Here is a 20377-nt window from a genome sequence, read left to right on the forward strand (position 1 = left end):
TGCTCACCCGGAGCAGCTCCTCAGGCAGGTCTCCTCCGTCATTGATGCCTCGGTTCATGGCGATGAATCGCTCCACCGTAGGCTTGTCTTTGACATTAGGGTTGTGTAGGCTGGTGTTCAGCATTATGATTGCAAAGGAGAGGACGTAGCAAGTGTCTAGAGAGAGAAGAGCAGGGTGTAAGAGCAAAGGAAACATCTATCCAGGGCAAGAGACACTAAGTAAGTCCAGAAGTACAAAACCATGGGCAGAAAGAGTGGGCAAGCCAAGTGTACGTGTGTTCCCAGACTTATGCTCCTGAGAGGGGCAGGGCACATGAGAACACTAAAGACATTAATTTTTTTTTTTCAGATATAAAAGAACAGGAGGACAATAAAATGGCTGGGCATGGTGGCCTTAGTCTCTTGTGAGTTCCAGAACAGCCTGGTCTATAAATGGCCAGCTAGGGCTACACAACAAAAAAACCCCAAACCAATACAACATATTAAAAAAAAAAAAAAAAGATAAAAATTGAAGCTGTAGAGATGGCTCAGAGGTTAAGAACACTGGAGGCTCTTTCTGAGGTCCTGAGTTCAATTCCCAGCAATCACATGGTGGCTTACAACCATCTATAATGGGATCTGGTGCCCTCTTCTGGAATACAGGTGTACATGCAGGCAAAACATTTTATACATAATAAATCTAAAAAAAAGATAAAAATTACCTATAATTCTATTTAATAATAATTTGGTCTGCTTTCTTTCTTCTATACAAATGTGACTATAAAATCACTTTATAGACACTATAACACACTATCCCCTGAACATGCACATGGGGTACATACAGAGAGGTTAGGAACATACATAGACACACACAGACATGGGATAGATACATACAGAGAGGTTAGGAACATACATAGACACACACAGACATGGGATAGATACATACAGAGAGGTTAGGAACATACATAGACACACACAGACATGGGATAGATACATACAGAGAGGATAGGAACATACATAGACACACACAGACATGGGATAGATACATACAGAGAGGTTAGGAACATACATAGACACACACAGACATGGGATAGATACATACAGAGAGGATAGGAACATACATAGACACACACAGACATGGGATAGATACATACAGAGAGGATAGGAACATACATAGACACACACAGACATGGGATAGATACATACAGAGAGGATAGGAACATACATAGACACACACAGACATGGGATAGATACATACAGAGAGGTTAGGAACATACATAGACACACACAGACATGGGATAGATACATACAGAGAGGATAGGAACATACATAGACACACACAGACATGGGACATACAGAGAGGTTAGGAACATACATAGACACACACAGACATGGGATAGATACATACAGAGAGGTTAGGAACATACATAGACACACACAGACATGGGATAGATACATACAGAGAGGATAGGAACATACATAGACACACACAGACATGGGATAGATACATACAGAGAGGTTAGGAACATACATAGACACACAGACATGGGATAGATACATACAGAGAGGATAGGAACATACATAGACACACACAGACATGGGATAGATACATACAGAGGAGGTTAGGAACATACATAGACACACACAGACATGGGACATACAATACAGAGAGGTTAGAACATACATAGACACACACGACATGGGATAGATACATACAGAGGGTTAGGAACATACATAGACACACACACAGACATGGGATAGATACTACAGAGAGGTTAGGAACATACATAGACACACACAGACATGGGATAAGATATATACAGAGATGGTTAGGAACTACATAACACACAGACATGGGATAGATACATACAGAGAGGTTAGGAACATACATAGACACACACAGACATGGGTAGATACATACAGAGAGGATAGGAACATACATAGACACACACACAGACATGGGATAGATACATACAGAGGGTAGGAACATACATAGACACACACAGACATGGGATAGATACATACAGAGAGGTAGGAACATACATAGACAACACACAGACATGGGATAGATACATACAGAGTTAGGAAATACATAGACACAACAGACATGGGATAGATACAACACAGAAGGTTAGGAACATACATAGACACACACAGACATGGGATAGATACATACAGAGAGGTTAGGAACATACATAGACACACACAGACATGGATATACATACAGAGAGGATAGGAACATACATAGACACACACAGACATGGGATAGATACATACAGAGAGGTAGGAACATACATAGACACACACAGACATGGGATACATACAGAGAGGATAGGAACATACATAGACACACACAGACATTGATATCATACAGAGAGGTTAGGAACATACATAACACACACAGACATGGGATAGATACATACAGAGGTTAGGAACATACATAGACACACACAACATGGGATAGATACATACAGAGAGGTTAGGAAATACATAGACACACCAGACATGGGATAGATACATACGAGAGGTTAGGAACATACATAGACACACCACAGACATGGGGATAGATACATACAGAGAGGTAGGAACATACATAGACACACACACAGACATGGATAGATCATACAGAGAGTTAGGAAACATACATAGACACACACAGACATGGGATAGATACATACAGAGAGGTTAGGAACATACATAGAACACACAGACATGGGACAATACATACAGATAGGTTGGAACATACATAGACCACACGACATGGGATAATACATACAGAGAGGTTAGGAACATACATAGACACACACAGACATGGGATAGATACATACAGAGAGGATAGGAACATACATAGACACACACACAGACATGGGATAGATACATACACAGGGGATAGAGCTGGGTGTGGTGGCGCACGCCTTTAATCCCAGCAGAGGCAGGTGGATCACTGTGAGTTTGAGGACAGCCTAGTCTACAAAGAGTCCAGGACAGCCAAGGCTACACAGAGAGACCCTGTCTCAAAAAAACCAAACCCAACCCTAAAGCCCCAAAACAACCACACACAGGGGATGGGTATATACATATAGACAGAGAGACACAAGATAGACACACACACAGGGATAGGCATACACACACACACACACACACACACATATTCTTTTTTTGTTAACCTTATTATTTTCCCATGTCAATATCGTCATAAGAACAAGATTTTCTTTCTTTCTTTTTAAGACAAAGTCTTGATTAAGTGGCCTAACACATTCATAACTGCTTCTGCCTCCTGAGTAGTGAGGATGACAGACATATACTACAGAAGCCCGCCTCTAGAGACATCTTTAATAGTCAAATGTTGTGTAATTCTGCAAGTACTCTACCACTAAGCCACAGCAGGTGCTTCCTGCCCCTCGGAGGTGACCTTCTGGATGCTTCTAATCCTTCATTGCTGTGCACAGCAATAATAACTGCTCTTGGCGTGGGCCCAGCCTCTTGCCATAGAAACCCACCACTACAAAGAAGAGCACCTTGTGGGAGGCCCCTGCTTCACACAGAGGCTCCCCTCACTCACCTGTGGACTGGAATACCCCGTTATTGCACTGACAGTACCGCTGGGCAAAGGCCTCCATCATCCGGTCAATCTTCTGGGCCTCTCCAGGGAGCCTGAAGCTCCATAGGAACTGCCTGAGGGTGGAGACAGGAGCATTGCTGTGAACTGTCTGCTGCTGCTGGTGGCTTTTATATAAGAGGGTGAAGGAGGTGAGGGGCTTCACTGCACTGCAGTGTCACAGGGTGAAGGAGTTGAGGGGCTTCACTGCACTGCAGTGTCACAGGGTGAAGGAGGTGAGGGGCTTCACTGCACTGCAGTGTCACAGGGTGAAGGAGGTGAGGGGCTTCACTGCACTGCAGTGTCACAGGGTGAAGGAGGTGAGGGGCTTCCGTCCACTGCAGTGTCACAAGGTGAAGGAGGTGAGGGGCTTCTGTCCACTGCAGTGTCACAGGGTGAAGGAGGTTGAGGGGCTTCACTGCACTGCAGTGTCACAGGGTGAAGGAGGTGAGGGGCTTCACTGCACTGCAGTGTCACAGGTGAAGGAGTTGAGGGGCTTCACTGCACTGCAGTGTCACAGGGTGAAGGAGGTGAGGGGCTTCACTGCACTGCAGTGTCACAGGGTGAAGGAGGTGAGGGGCTTCACTGCACTGCAGTGTCACAGGGTGAAGGAGGTGAGGGGCTTCACTGCACTGCAGTGTCACAGGGTGAAGGAGTTGAGGGGCTTCACTGCACTGCAGTGTCACAGGGTGAAAGGTGAGGGGCTTCACTGCCACTGCAGTGTCAACAGGGTGAAGTGAAGGAGGTGAGGGCTTCACTGCACTGCAGTGTCACAGGGTGAAGGAGGTGAGGGGCTTCCGTCCACTGCAGTGTCACAAGGTGAAAGAGGTGAGGGGCTTCTGTCCACTGCAGTGTCACAGGGTGAAGGAGGTGAGGGGTTGCACTGCACTGCAATGTCACAGGGTGAAGGAGGTGAGGGGCTTCAGCCCCGTTTTACAGAAATGGAACAGAAGCAAGTTTAGGCAGTACTTCTCACTGTGGCTTTAACTGAACTGAGAAGTAGAGATTTTCCTACTCCAAAGAACAGCCCCGTCTTGAGAATAACAACAAAATTGAAGCAGATGTTAATCATTTAAGGCAAAGACTCATTCAGAGCATTCACAATGGAACCCTGTAAGAAGTTACATAGGCCCATGGCCATGGGTGTAGTTCATAGCTCAGAAATAATCTTAGGATTTATATCTACAGCAGAGAAATTTAAAAAGAAAATGTCTTTAAAAGGCACAAATTAAGGTTTGTTTAAAAAATTAAAGTTGAGCTAGGTGGTGATGGCACATGCCTTTAATCCCAGCACTCGGTAGGCAGAGGCAGGTGAATCTCTGTGAGTTCGAGGCCAGCCTGGCTACAGAGCGAGTTCCAGGTTGTACGCTTTCCCACTCACAGGCATGTACATGGCCTCTCTGAAAGTACTTCAAGGTCACCACAACAACCCCAATGACACTATGTACTATTGATGGATTAGTGCACAGGATGGACACACGGCTCCAAGGGGCCAAGCTGACAGCACTCACCGCAAGGCTTGGACGAGGTTCAGGTCGGTGAACTCGTGCAGCTCGACAAACGCATGCAGGACCTGGATGCTGAACTCATCTCTATCAGAAACAGACAGGAGATGGAGGGAACACACATCAGACCCCCTCTAATACCAAGCAGATGGTGTCCCCAGACTCCCAGCCCATCAGGCATCTCCATCCATCCATCCTGGCCATCCACAGCCAGGACGACGTTGGGCTGGCTGGCTGCTAACTAAACAAGCAAGGCACCTCTAGCCTTAGACAGGGAATTTAATACTTCCACTCAGCACCATTATGGCTACTGCCGCTCTAGGTCTACTGTCACCTAGCGCATGGACGTGGGCCCCCAGGGAGGCTATTCATTCCCATGACTCTGGCCACCCTCTTTAAAGGCCTCACCTCTCCCCAAGGTAGTCACCAATGGCTGTTTTGTTGAGCCCCTCCCCTTTGTACAAGAACTGCGCGATGTCGTCACACGTGTTCTTCAGCAGGTCATTCTCTATTAAGAACTGGATCCCCTGCAGAAAAGACCAGAAACAGCCAGTGACGCTGGCCTGCAGCAGCTAGAAAGCGGAGGGAGGGCAAAGGCTTCGGTGGGTGTGGGCCCTGCAGCCTGTGTCCAATAAACATCCCCCAGAGGACACAAGGGATGGAGGCATTGCAAGGCTAGGAACCAGAGCCCCAAATTCAAGTCACTGGAGCAAACTGCCCAACACTGAGTCCAGAAACAGCAGCTTAGAAAAGAGCACCTGACCACCTGGTCACTAGGAAAGCCCCCACCTTAAGACTCTGGGCTTCTGTCACTTCCGTTTTTGCTTACCTTCTTAGGATCCATGTTAAATTTCTTCCTGCCCATGGCTACCTGTTTGTTTCTCTGCATGTTTTTCCTGAAAGACAAGTGCAGGCATTAGTGCCATGGCAGCAGCAGGTGCGGGATGCTGGCGCAGTCCTCACTGGCAGCCGCTGACAATTTGGGAACACTGGTTTAGAACAGCAACGATCTGGTCAGCTGAAGCCCTGGTCCAGGCCCCTTTCTCTCTAGAGTCATGGTTTCTCTTAGAATGTTTTTCCTTAAGCTTGTTGTCCACGCGCTGTCGACTCTGCCCTCGCTAAGTGGCCACCTGGATGGCTTCCAGTGGGGTTGCTCAGTTCTGCACCCATTACCATAAACTAGTGTTAGAACATTTTCATCAGTCCAACAAAATTCTCCACACACGTTTCCAGTTCATCCACTTTCCTATCTCACCCCGGGGACTCTCGGTCTGGCGTCTGTGCACAGACCTTTCCGAGGTACAGCATCATGGAGTGTCTGGACTTCTGCTTCTTAGCATGTTGTCTTCAAGGCTCAGCAGCACAACACCCCTCCTTATTGCTGACCAACATGACACTACACGGCTACCTTCCATCTGCTTTTCCGATGACAGACGCAGAGTCATTACACACAGACTGCAATCAGCGTATGTCCACCCTCATGTGGACATGCTGCCCTTTCCTTTGGGCGGAAAGGTGAAGGTTGTATCTAAACGTGTCATGTGGTACTTTTGTATCTAGCCTCGAGGATGCTGCACAGACAAGCTTCTCAGGCGTGGCTCCCAGGCAACTGGGAGAGTGAGTCATACACGCAGAATGCCAGCTCTCACACATGTGGCTGTAGGCCCTGCCAGAGCAAACTCTCACCCAGTGTGTCTGTGAAAGGCACAGGGCTCCTGCAGCCCACAGACAATGGAGTTACAGGTTCTGGGCCACTGAGTGACTCAGAAGTTTCAGGAGTAGAGTCTAGACAACAGTTTTTTAGTCCTCCTGTAAATCTGGTGTGCATTTGGGAATCACCATCACAACAGCAATAGTAATTTTATGGTTTCTGAGCACATGAACTGCTCAGAAATAACTGACTTATCGGCCCTCTCCCCGAGCTGAGCAGAGTCCCCACCCCACTTATTTACTATCTAAAGCTGCACATCAGGACTGGCCAACACCAAAGATATAAAGTCTCTCTTCTCTTTTTTTCCTGGTTAAGACAGGGTGTGTAGCTCAGGCTAGCCTGAAACTCTCAGCAATCCTCTTGCCTCCACCTCCCAAGTGCTGGGTTACAGATGTGAGCCAGCATGCTTCGGCAAGCCGACCTGAGGTGTGGAGCTGGGATGAGTTTTAGGTTATCTAATCACATTTTCCCCAAATCTAGGAATACTACTTTGATCCATATTTTAAAAAAAAAAAAAAAGAAAAGAAAAGAAAAGAAAAGAAAAGAAAAGAAAGAAAGAAAAAGCTGCTGGGCAAACTAGGTGGTGGCACCATCTTTTATCCCAGCACTTGGAAGGCAGAGGCAGGCAGATCTCTGAGTTCAGGGCCAGCCTGGTCTACAGAGTGAGTTCCAGGACAGCCAGGGCTACACAGAGAAACCCGGTCTCAAAAAATAAAACAAAACAAAAACAAACGAACAAGCCGCACGCGTGTGCAATACTTGGAGGCCTACAACGGCAAGGTACATAACCACCCGCAAGGGCCCTCAGCATCCTTTGCCCTAGTCCAGTCCCTTACAGAAGCTTCCTGTGCCATTGGTGAGCCCAGACTTCAGTAGTACACTTCCAGATCTCTGCCAGCTACAAGTGCTGCTCCTGATGGCCCTGGGAGCCCACAGGGTGGGCGGGCTAACTTCACTGGTTTCTCGTGAGTCAGCTCCTGCCCCTAGCCACCCAGCGCTGCAGCTTATGACTACCTGACACACTCACAGGATGTGGCTGCTAAGGTTCCCAGTTCTCCCTGAGTCAGCTCCTATCCCTACCTGCCTAGCACTGCTGTTTATGACGGCTGGGATAGTCACTGCATCATCAGTGCTTATGGGTCAGCTCCTGTCCCAACGTCAAGTCTCCCTCGTACACACACCAGCTGTATCAAGCTGCAGGAAGCCTCCTGTATGATCCTGCTTCTCCTTCTTAGGCAGTGTTTAGAGTCACTGCTACAGAACGCTAGGTCAGGCCTTTGATTACAAGCATGGCAACCACCTATGGAGAAGCCAGAATGAGTGACGCCTGGCAGCACAGATGCTCGGAACCCACAGAACAGCTCTCCTTTCAGGATCTTCAATTCTGGAGAACCAGCTTAAACTCCAGAGTTTAAACCATAAGTAACTGAAGTGTGGCTTTTGGGCTTACAAGCACCAGATGCACTGGTGAAAGTTGGTATTTTTTCTTTCATTGTCTTTTTTACATTTTTATTTATTAATATTGTGTGTGTACACATACAAAATGGGTGTGGAGGTCAAAGACAGCTTTGTAGAGTCAGCTGCCTAGTTCCACCTTTACACAGGTTCCAAAGACTGAACTCAGGTCCACAGGCTTGCAGGGCAAGCCCCTTTACGTGCTGAGCCGTCTTGCCATCTTTAAGGGGATTCTTCATGTTTTAAGTTCCATCATGACACTGTTGCTTGTTTACGCAAACTGTGGTACCCTCTCAGAAACCACCTCTCCAAACCAATCCTGATTCTCCAGCTCACGATGCGCAGAACAGGACTCACAGAACGAACCAAGCCCTGGTGAGCAGAAAGTTTGCTGGGAGCAGTCGCATGCTGGTTTGGTAGAAGCAAGCACGTGAGCTTCCTGCAGGCAGCGAGCACACTCTTGCTCGGCTGATGAATGGGTGTGCCCCTGGTTTAGGCAAAGCCCCAGAGATGTTTGCCTCAGGACTGCTTATTGTTTTTTGTTTTGTTTTGTTTTGTTTGTTGTTGTTGTTGTCCATTGGTTCCCCCCCCCCTCGAATTTCTGAGGGATTGCAAGCATTGAATCCAGGCTTCGAGATCCTTGTGATTAGCCATAGGGGACCCTGGGAACCGACCTCGGGCTGTTGGGTTCTCTGCTATAAAAGGCATGTTCATAACCTCTGAGCCATGTCTTCAGCCAGGACTGCTTACTGTTGCTGTACTGCCTTTCCATGCTTGTCCCGTCTATGTGGCATGGCACAGACATGCTCACCGCCTGTAGCATAACTTTATTCCTCCATAGGTGCCACTCTCTCTGTTGGGCAGATGTCCTACAGATGATTTTTTAATTCCTGATGATGATTTCTAAATTGATTCAAATAACTGCACTATAGCAAAAACCCTTAGGAGCTCTATGAACCTCCATGTGAATTACACCAAGAAGAAAAACAAGACTGAGACACATTGATAATCAAGGAAATACACTCATTCTAGGTTTAGTCCAAGGATAAGGCCCAGGTGTACACCACAATAAAAAAGGACATATGAATACAGAAACAAAGAATGAATGGTTAGCTATACAAGTCAAGACAGACACCTGCTTTGAACTCATAATGAGCATAGAGATAAAACCACCACTTTAAACTTATAATGAACAAAAGTGTCTAGTTAGATAGAGTGACTTACCTATTGATTTAGCAATTACCTACTTGTGGTGGGAGGGCTCTGATGGGGGCACTGAATCTAGGGCCTCACATATGCCAGGCAGTGTTCTAGCACTGAATCATATCCCTAGCCTAACTGCTTTTTGGGTTTGGTTTGGCAGGGGTTGTTTTTTTGAGATGGGGTCTTCCTGTGTACCCTGGCTGTCTTGGAATTTACTCTGTAGACCAGGATGGCCTTGACTCACAGAGATCTGCCTGCTTCTGCCTCTGAATGCTGAGATTACAGGTGTGCACCACCACATGCAGCCTGGTACCTTTTCTAAGAGCAGAAGTTTGAAATCTAGATGAACTCATAATCTATTCATTTCTATGTCTGTTAGACAGAATTAAGGAGCTGCAGAGATGGCTCAGCCGTTAAGAGCAATTGTTCCTTTTGCAGAGGATCAGGTTCAATTCCCAACAGCCACGTGATGCTCACAACCACCCATAATTAGTTCCAGGGGGATCTGATGCTCTCTTTGGACGTCCATGGGTACTAGGCACACATGTAGCACACAGATATACTTGAAGGCAAAGCACTCATATACATAAAAATTTAAAAGTCTAAAAATATATTTATAGAAAGTAAGAAAGTTGTAACCCTAAATGACAACCCAGAGGCTGGCAGTCTCTGACTGGCTGCCCTCTGTGGAGGATGTGACCTCTTCGTCCCTAATGGCATTGCCCATCCAAGTTTAAAATAGCAAGTCAAAGGGCCTTATGAAGCAGACGGGGAGGCTTACGCTTAGGCACACACAGACAGAGGGACCTGAAGGCAGATCACTTATCGCGTGAGGCAGTTAGACACAGCCTGGGATTCCATTCAAAGTCACTGACATCTTGTCATTTTACACTGTAATTGTTTCCACACTCTTCTCCCATGATCATAAAGAGGTGCAAATGAACTTGACATGACACCAGAGACAAGTGGGCACACCAGCCTTTGGAAATCACGTTAGCAGTGCTCACTAAGCTTTTCTGTTAAATAAAAGTAAAACAGAAACTTAAATTTATAGCGTAGACAACAGAGAGGAAAACACAATAATCTACTCAACAATGTATAAGCACTTAGGCCAGCAGTCCTCAGCCTTCCCAATGCTGCGACCTTTAATATAGTTCCTCATGCTGTGGTGACCCCAACCATAAAATTGTCTCGTTGCCACTTCAAAACTATAATCTTGCTAGTGTTATGAGTTGTAACATAAATATCTGATATGTGACCCCCTTGAAAGAATCAGTTGACCCCTAAAGGGGTCATGATCCACAGGCTGAGAATCACTGACTTAAGGTTTTCTCATTTGAATTCTCTAGCTCAGTTTTATACACATAAAAGATTTCCTATGACCAGGCATGGTGGTGCACATCTTTAATGCCAGCAGAGGCAAATAGATCTCTGTGAGCCTGCTCTCCATAGTGATTTCCAGGATAGCCAGGGCTATGTAGAAAACTATGTCTTAAATTTTTTCCCTATGTTCAGATCCTTGTAGTGAGGGCCCAGGAGTGAGACATAAAGGCTTCTGTGCACCTACTAGGACCCTAAGGTAGAAAGCCTGCTTTCTCCTTGACTGTGCCGGGCATGTCGGGAAGGATGGATGCACTGGGAGCCAGACCCCTTGCGGGGCCACCCAGCCGCAAGGCCGACTCACCTTTCCTCTGTGGATCCCAGGCTTTCAATTTCATTAGCGACTTCTGCGATCTCTTCCTTTAGCCTCTGTAAACAGAAGAAGTTACCAGGAGGAGAGCTGCAGACCCAAGCCTTGCACACAACCCCAATAGTAGAACTCAACAATGAGGGCATCTGCAGAAACCCTAAGAGGTCAGCTAGGAGAATGGATTTACTCGACAAACGCCAGCGGGGCTCCCACCACACAGTAAGCATTTTAGGACTGCAAAGGTGGGAAGGCAGCCACTTGGCCCAGAGTTCCTGGGCAAAGGAAGAAGCTTTTCTATGTATACTACATGCACTGTGTTTAAAGGTGTACTCGCTAAAGAACAGCCACATTGATACAGTCTTTCCGAACAGTCTGCCATTCCCAAACACAGGTATGATGGAGCTCCCAGCACACAGGCACCCACATACATGGTTGTCTGGGCCGGCAGAGGCTGTGCTGGGCCTACACTGTGGCCTCACGCTGCCATAACTGGACAAAGGAATGTCCCACTGAGTCTGCAGATCGTTCGCCCCCAGCACCAAGTTCACTAGCAGCCACTGCCTTCTCCCTCACTCAGTCTCCATGCCAAGGACGGGGTGAAAGCTCCTCCATGTTCCTTGGTTACCAGGGAAACCCACCGGAATAGTCCGACTGGCGACAGCAAGTGGGCCTGTCCTCTTACTGCCCTGGGAGGTTTGGGCCCTCCTTTTCTCACCCCTGAAATCTTACAAAGGGTTTTAGAAGAGCAGCATCCAACTTCTCAGAGCAAAAACAACCCACCACATGGCTCCTGCACCTTTGTTCCGAGACAGCCTGCAGTTATGAAGAAACTTGGAAAACCACTGTCTACAGTCACCAGTACCTCATCCCCTGTAAGCACCAGTGCAGTGGTCCTCACTGTTGTAGGGTTGTAAAAGTGCTGTCGTTCTCATCCCATGGGGAGAACAGACATTTAAAACAACCACCACCGAGCTAGAGCTACCCCATGCCCTAAGCTGGTAGGTAGCAGTCAGGACCCTCAGAAGGTGTTAGCTAGAAAAACTTAGCTGGGAGGCCCTTTGGTGCTGATAATGGCAGGAGGGAGGGCCTCTCTGAAACGCTACTTTCTGGAAGTCAGGGCGAGCACTAATACCTGTATGCTGGCCAGAGCTATGTAGTGCGCCAGTCCTTAAGCGCACCCTGTGGCACACACACTGCGCCCCCCAAATGCCCTCCAACCTGAATGTCAGCCAGCAGCTCCTGCTTCCTCCGCCGGATGTTCTCCAGTTCTCGACGCTCCTCTGCAGTCAGGTCACTGGGAACTGGAAATAGAGAAATGTCACCATGGAAGCATTCCTCTCACAAAAAAGAACAAAAATCCCAAAGACTGTGACCGAGAAATAAGCCAGAAGCCACTTCTGGAAATGACTGAGTTCTGGAAATCACGCTGCAGGTTTATGAAGAGAGGGAGGACCTGGAGCTCTTACAGCAGCTAAGCAAGGAAAGCTCCAAACAGAGAACAGGAGGGAGATGCTGCTAGGTGAATCAGCCATGGTGAGGAGAGTGAAAGGCCTATTAACCATCTGCCCAGCCAGGCTCCTGGCTACCCCCTGGGCGAGGGCAGGGCTCAATTCCCTAGTGGTCAAACGTGGAACTGCATTGCCTCCACGCTGCCTCTGGAGGTGAGCACCTTTGTGCCATTTGGAGGAAAGTGCACTGAGAGTTCTACACATGTCTATCTAGAAAGACACACAGCAAACCGAAAAAACAGTTAACTGTAGGAGCTAGGATTCTGAGACTCTTTTTAGCCTTGTTTTAATGTTCAGTGGGCTCCCACCATCGAAACACGCTCAAGACACTGCCAGACGCCGCAGTGACTGTCTCCTGATCTGAGCGTTCCTCTGTCAGAAGCAGGTGGCCACATGAACAACAAGCACTAGAACCAGTAAACTGCCCCTGTCCTCACATCACCAGCTCCCCTCCCATCACCACCACCCCAAGTCCCCACCACTCCAGACAGACCACATAGCCCTTCAGGGTCATGCTGTCTGACTTCATGGGGAATTTGAGGAGGAAGTGGAAGAGAGATGTGCTCCCTTACCCTCAGGGAACACACACCCCAGGGGACTTCTAAACTGACAGAGAGACTGGTTTTGTCTGCACATACATCAGGCCCAGGCACCATCCTACACTGTGGCCAAACCTTTGGCAGCCTGAGGTAGAGCAGCAACATGAGTTAAGACTTCCTCCCCGTTACAGAGGGTCATAGACAGAGAAGGGTAGAGCAGGACAACACAAAAGTCATCCCATCCCATTACTCAGAGTAGCATGCAAGTGAACACATATGAATTATTTGTTTCTGGAATTTTCCATGTAATACTTTGGGCTGCAGATAATGATGGGTAGGTAATGGTTGTAATTAAGATGCTTCAAGCCCTGCCTGTTGTTAATGGGCAAAGTGTTGGTTCAGAGCACCCCCATCCTCAAGACAGACAGAGAGCTTTCCTCTGTCCTTAAGTCAAGGTGCGCTCGTGAGCACCCAGCTCCTCGGCACTAGCCCTGGCACTGATGACACACTGGTATGACGGAGTAAGGAGGATGATTAGCTGAGCCCACAGAGGTGGAATGATGCCTCTGCTTACAGCACAGACAGACACACTGAGGACCCAGAGAGCACTCATCTTCACATGGCATGGAATTGAGACTTGGAGGGAGAAGTTCACTTTAAAAATGCCTGAGGACTCAATGCTTACAGAGCTGGTTAGCCAATCGTCAGTGAGTCTCCATCTGAGCAGAAGCAAAACTAAATTCCAGGTCCTTACCACAAAGCTGACGACACAAAACCAAATCAAACGCAAACCCTGGCTGTAGACTGCTGACTTGATCGCTTACAGCCCGTGGTTGCCTCCAGAGCCTGCCCTTCGCTTGCAGGTGGCAGTCAGGGCCCACTATCTGCACTTCACACTCAAACTGTGCTTCTCACTGTGCACCTTTCAGGATGCTACTTTAAAAATAACAAAGACCTTCTAAAAAGTCAACAAACCTACCCTCCTGTAGGCCACTAGTAGACAGGATTTCAGCAAGTCTCCCAGACAGAGGAAGTGGGAAGTTGAAGGCAAGGACATGAGAACACAGGCCTTCTGGGCGCTTTGGAAACCATCGTGTCTGGTACCTAGGCACAGGCCAGCCGCAGGGTTCTGGGCGCCAAAGAACTAGAACATATACTTATCCCCAAGTGAAACAACAGGCGTGTACTAGCTGCGGTGAGCAAACTGCCGAGTAGCTGACCCAGGTGACAGGAGCCCTTGGCGATGTCCTACCTGTGCCACCTGAGCAAAGCTCCTACAAGTCCTAGGACCAACTTCCCCACAGCCTGCCACTTGCCCCGTCCAGCTTCCCTTTTGCATTTACACGCACGGTGGGAAAGAGTGAGACCCCAACCAAACCAACAATCATGGAGCAGACAGACATTAGAGAGCAAAGGAAAACTCTGATCTTCAAAAGACCCAGATGCAGCCGGGTGTGGTGGTGCACGCCTTTAATCCCAGTACTCGAGAGGCAGAGGCAGGAGGATTGCTGTGAGTTTGAGGCCAGCCTGGTCTACAGAGCGAGTCCAGGACAGCTAGGGCTACACAGAGAAACCCTGTCTCAAAAAACAAAACAAAACAAACACACCCAGACGCTTGGAAAAAGGGATGATTAAAGAAAGAAAGAAAGAAAGAAAGAAAGAAAGAAAGAAAGAGAAAGAAAAAAGAATATACTCTTGCAAATTAAACTTCCCCCCTCCTTTCATTCCTATCTAAACAAAAAAATGTCAAGAAAGGACTAGGGCTGGTGAAATGTCTTGGCAGTTAAGAGCACTGACTGCTCTTCTAGAGGACCCAGGTTCGGTTCCCAGCACCCCTATGATACAGTGGCTTATAACCATCTGTTAACTATACATGTGGCACACCAACATACATGTAGGCTAAACACGTGTACATGTAAAACAAACAAGAAAACAAGCAAACAGGTCTAAAGGACAATCCTGAGCCTGTAAGAACAGCAACAGGCGAGACCTGAGCACGAGCAGCCTATCAGCTCACTGCACAGCACAAGTTAAAGCCCTGCAGAGAAGTAAATAAAAGCAAAGGCCTCCACAGGGCAGGGTGGGGTCATCAGCCCACAGCCTAAGAGATCCACAGGCTCCAGTGAGGACCTCAAAGGTCTTCAAAATTCTAAATGAAAATGACCGGATCCCAATCCCCAGCCCAGAGGGGGACAAGTCAGACTCATCAGATGGCAAAGTACGAGAGAGCGAGCCTCCTGGCCACATGTTCCAACAGTCACTCCAAGAGGAGCACAGTGCAGGACAAGGGACAGGGCCAAGGATAGCAACCAACTCAGCCGGGGGCGGGGAGGAAAGTGTGTAGGACAGGTTGGCATGCAAGCTATGAACTGCAGGAAGGGCATCACTAAGAACAAGACAGACTGCAAGTAAAAGAATGGGTGTGTGTGGCACATGTCTATAATCCCAGCACAAGGTCAGCAAGAGCTATATATAACAAGACTGTCTTGGGGACACTGGGAAATACTGGTGAAAAGAGAAGGGACCACTTTACCTTCTCCTAACAAAATGAAAAAGAAAACAAACAAACAAACAAACCACATCTAAGAGGAATCCTGGGAGAGTGAGAGGGGGTCTGGGCAGCACGGGGAACGAGAGGGGATCTGGGCAGCATGGGGGGCGGGTGGGGGGAGAGCAGGTGATGCAGTCAGCACCCGCACTCCGGTCCTGTGCTGCCTGCTGCTGGTCGGCTTTCTTCCAGAATTAGCCTGTTTGCAAAGCATAAAATGCTCACCAGGGATGAGGAAGCGCTGTTATGGTGATGATGGTGCCATGTGTGGCAGGATGGGGCCACTTGACAGGCAAGGTTCCCACTACAGATGCAGGAGGACAAAGGAAACAAGAGTCTGAGTAGAGGCCAGGGATGAGAAGTCCACAGTGCAGACACACTTGCAAAAGTGAAATTAAAAAACCAAAACACAAAAAAACAAATAGCTAAAAGGCATAGCAAGCTACTCAGAAGAAAAGAAGGTGAGCTGAAGGCTCTGTCCATCACAGAGGAGGCCAGGGGTGCATCCCTGCCTCTGACACAGTAAGCAGACACTGAAGACCCCGGCAACACTAACTGACACCACAGAGCTTACTGCTGCGGCCGTCTCTGGGAGCAGGTCTGGCATGGAGTAATGGAACTACCGTGAGTATTCACATGTCACATGTCTGACCCACTAACCCAAGGCTTCCAGGGAAAAGGCTTCTGTGTCCTTGCAACCAGACACAAATGGCTTCCCGCCAGTTTGCAATTATAATAAAGATGTTAAAAATAAACACAAAAAGTGTGATATTTGTTGTCATTTGTTTTGATCCAGTCTCTTGACACTAACCATGTGATTTCTAAGTTACTTCTTCTGTAATACTTAATAACCTGAAAACAATGCTTCTTCCATTTTGGTTCAAAGAAGAACTAAGAACTGAGGGAGAGGAGGGAAAGGAGGGAGAGGAGGGGGAGGAGGGAGAGGAGGAAGAGGGAGAGGAGGAAGAGGAGGAAGAGGGAGAGGAGGGAGAGGAGGAAGAGGAGGGAGAGGAGGGAGAGGAGGAAGAGGAGGGAGGGGAGGAAGAGGAGGGAGAGGAGGGGGAGGAGGGAGAGGGGGAGGAGGGAGAGGAGGAGGAGGAAGAGGAGGAAGAGAAGGAAGAGGAGGAAGAGGAGAGAGGAGGAAAAGAGGGAGGAGGGGAGGAGGGAGAGGAGGAAGAGGAGGAGGAGGAAGAGGAGGAGGAGGAAGAGGAGGAGGAGGAGAAAGAGGAGGAGGAGGAAGAGGAGGAGGGAGAGGAGGAAGAGGAGGAGGAGGAAGAGGAGGAGGGAGAGGAGGAAGAGGAGGAGGAGGAAGAGGAGGAAGAGGAAGAGGAGGGAGAGGAGGGAGAGGGGGAAGAGGGGGAGGAGGAAGAGTAGGAAGAGGAGGGAGAGGGGGAAGAGGGGGAGGAGGAAGAGGAGGAAGAGGGGGAGGAGGGGGAAGAGGGGGAAGAGGGGGAGGAGGAAGAGGAGAAACAGGGGGAAGAGGGGGAGGAGGAAGAGGAGGAAGAGGAGGGAGAGGAGGGAGAGGGGGAAGAGAAGGAGGAGATCTAGATCTCTTTTTATTCTCCTGGAATTTTGCTTTAAGAGGAGGGAAATCTAACATTTTAGTGAGTACTTTCCTCTGCAGAAACTTACCAACACAACACCAGACATCACCAACGCAACGCCAAACCTTACCAATGCAAAACCAAGTCTTTGGTTCAAACCTTTGTGACAGAGAAAAAAACAAATCCCACCAATTGATTAATTTAACACAAAGACCATAAATGATTGCCAGGGTGCTGGAAGCGTGGAGGGTCCTGGGACCTGAGCTGATGATACAGATGCTATGAGCATCAGGGCCATGCTGAGGAGACGGGAGAGAAGGACAAGGGCCCTGGGTGACCCCGTCCACTGTACCTGGGGCACCAGCGGGGAAGGCTACCTCACCCTGTGGACTACCAGGGTTAAACTGCACAAAAGCATTCTCCAGCAGGCCAGATGGCAGAACAACAAACACTGCCCCTCCCCCACTGCCACGTGCTACAGCCCCGCTTCTGTGCCAGGAGGCGGCTAAACCCTTTTCTCTCAAAGGAAAGCCATAGGGCAGGACAGCAGGTTGTCCTCACCATGGTCCGAGCACAATGGAGACAGATCAGAGGAGCCCTTCTGCCACACTACCACTCACCCTTGCCTATGCCGGAGGGCCGGAACCCATGCTCTAAGGTTAATTTGCAAGGTGTCCAGCCAGCAGGCAGAGGGGACAGTCTAGCACTGGTCTCCTCACCATCTTTCCCAGGTTCCAATTTAATGAAGGGGATTAAAGTGGCCAAACCACAAGGAGCCATTGTGCCCAGTTGTGAATGCAGAAGCCATACAAGGGAAGCTTTCATTTATTTATTTAAATGTTGCTTTGCAGATTTTAACTGTAGGCAGAAACCCAGAGCTGAAACCTGGTCCAGCCAGTACATACAAAGGAGGACTGTCTTAAAGGGACGGTGCCTTCTTTTCAAGCCAAGGAACAGAAAATGTGCACAGGATGGAGGCACCAGCCTAAAGCCCTGCGGACCTGCTCTGTCCCATGACAGCTGCCAGTGGTGTGCCATGAGGTCCCATTGCAAAGGCAGCTCCTGTGACATCAGGTTCCATTCAGCAGCCGCTACAGCCACCGCTCAAATGCCAACCCTAGTGGGCGCTGTGAAATCAGAGGGGGTCGGGCATGCTTTGTAATGGAGATTTCCTTCTTCTTTATTTTTGAGGTCATCTTGCTCCCCTCAGACTCCTCTGCCTGGCTTGAAAATACACAACCTGCTCCCTTCCCCCCTCCATAATTATTAACCAACACCCACAGTGAGCCAACCACCCCAACCCCACCTCTCAGTGGATACAAAGGGTCTACATTTAACGCAGTACTTCAGGGAGACAAGAGTAACCAACTGTCTAGTTCTGGGCTGTGCTCAGGTTTGCCTGAGGTGAGCAAGAGGTGGGCACAGGATTGGGGAGGAGAGAAAGGAAATTCCCATATGCATGCGTAGCCCAGAACTAGACAGGTGGTAAGATGAAGCCAGGTTTCCCCACACCCCCATAGAGCTGGCGCCCACTCTGAGAGGACAGTGACTCTCCAAGTTCCAAGAGCACAGACACAGGAAGCTGCTGTTGGAACTTCCGACGGGGCCCCAGGGCCCACGGTGTCAACAGCTCTATAGGCCAGCACCTCCACAGTCCCAGGCACCAAACCTACCAACGATCTGCCCTGCAGTGGACCTGGCCAGTGTGACCTTAGCAACAAGGCCAGGGGCCTATATCACTTTGTCTCCCAGGAAATGCCAGTGACTTACACTTTGAAAACATTCCAAGTACTAGAAAGAAGCCAGACGTTGCAGCCACCCCAATGCTCAGCAGCGGCTTATCTCTCTGTAAGATGGAACCACCCCACCCATCTGTAGCCATCAAGGTCAGGAAAGGAAACAGGCCAGCTGGCTCAGTGGGCACCTGTCCTGAGCCAGGTCGCTTCACCTGCAGGTCCAGCTCACCCTTCCTCTCTTTCCTACACACTACAGCCTCTGCTGCCGAGCAGCTGAGCGGCAGCCTCTCCCTTCCTGGAGGGGCAGCAGTCCTAGAGAAGACCTGGAGCCATGGACACCTTTAGGCATGCATGTTACTGAGGCCTGAGTCTATAAGGCTCTGCACCCACCTGTAGGACTGAGCAGGGCTGCGGGGTACAATCACAGTGCATACCCAGCTGCTGTGTGACCCTGGCAAGCATCTCATCAGTGTGTGCCCCCAGCAAACAGTAAGCCGACAGACTGCTTCCTGAAGGGATGCCCTGATATGGAGCGTGGCTCTTACATGTGGGGAGAGTGGAGAGAGTGACAGCCCTAAGCACTGTACCTTGTAGTAAGTTAGAAACTACAGGGAAGCAGGGCAGGGAAGGAGGAGCCGGCACAGAAGCAAGCAACTGCAGATTCAGAGGGGATCAAGCTCTTACTGATGGCTGCTACACTTGGATTGCTCACTCAGGAGTGATGGAGTTGAGGCATGCAGAGGAACCAAGAACGCCATTTACCTTTCAAGCATCTTTCAGGTAAGAGCAAAAGATGAAAAACCCACTTCCGAGCACGTAGCCAGCCAGAAGTTGTTTCCAGTCCTCAGGATAGTGATCAGGATCCGAGAACGAAGGCAAGTGGACACAGGAAAGGCATGCAGTCACAGTCAGAGCCTAGTGGCGCACACCCAGTGCCAGCAGTGTGCCACATCCCATTGCACCTTTATACGATCTACCACCTTGGAGAACCAATTCTATTTCCTTCCATTGAGTCGAAACCTCACAGTGCTTCCTAAAACTTACTACACTACCAGGGGTTTAAAAGAAGAGAATTCTGATGCCACTATAGTCTGGATGAACCCTGCAGACAGTGAAACAGCCGAAGTCACAAGAGAGCCGTTGTGTCCCTTACTCAAGGGTCTGTGGGTCACACTCATAGAGAGAGCGGTGAGGGTCTCGGGAGGTGAGGATCAGTTGAGGAGACAATAGGGACAGAGTGGCAGCTCTCTAGGGTTGGACGTCTCTGGGGACGTGGGCAGCACGACTCACATATGCTCAGCACATTAACTGTATACTCCAAATGGTGAAGATGGCAAGGCTTATGGTACATGGATTTTACC

The 20377-nt window shown here is 48.8% G+C and overlaps 1 protein-coding gene across 5 annotated transcripts in view; it reads right to left on the minus strand.

The window, feature by feature from the left end:
• The window catches only part of Cyth1 (cytohesin 1), an 80858-nt gene that overhangs the window by 14738 nt on the left and 45743 nt on the right, over positions 1–20377 (minus strand). For 4 of the 5 annotated variants that reach the window (XM_051159144.1, XM_051159146.1, XM_051159143.1 and 1 more), the window contains exons 2-8: positions 12360–12442; positions 11136–11200; positions 5912–5978; positions 5491–5609; positions 5089–5169; positions 3542–3654; positions 8–156 (exon numbers count right to left, since the gene is read on the minus strand). In XM_051159144.1, coding sequence (XP_051015101.1) covers positions 8–156; positions 3542–3654; positions 5089–5169; positions 5491–5609; positions 5912–5978; positions 11136–11200; positions 12360–12442 — 677 coding nt within the window. Of the gene's footprint in view, positions 1–7; positions 157–3541; positions 3655–5088; positions 5170–5490; positions 5610–5911; positions 5979–11135; positions 11201–12359; positions 12443–20377 lie in introns of those variants that run through there. The other variant, XM_051159147.1, reaches the window with a different exon arrangement.

Source organism: Acomys russatus, chromosome 16 (genome assembly GCF_903995435.1).
Source record: "Acomys russatus chromosome 16, mAcoRus1.1, whole genome shotgun sequence".
Lineage (NCBI taxonomy): Eukaryota > Metazoa > Chordata > Mammalia > Rodentia > Muridae > Acomys > Acomys russatus.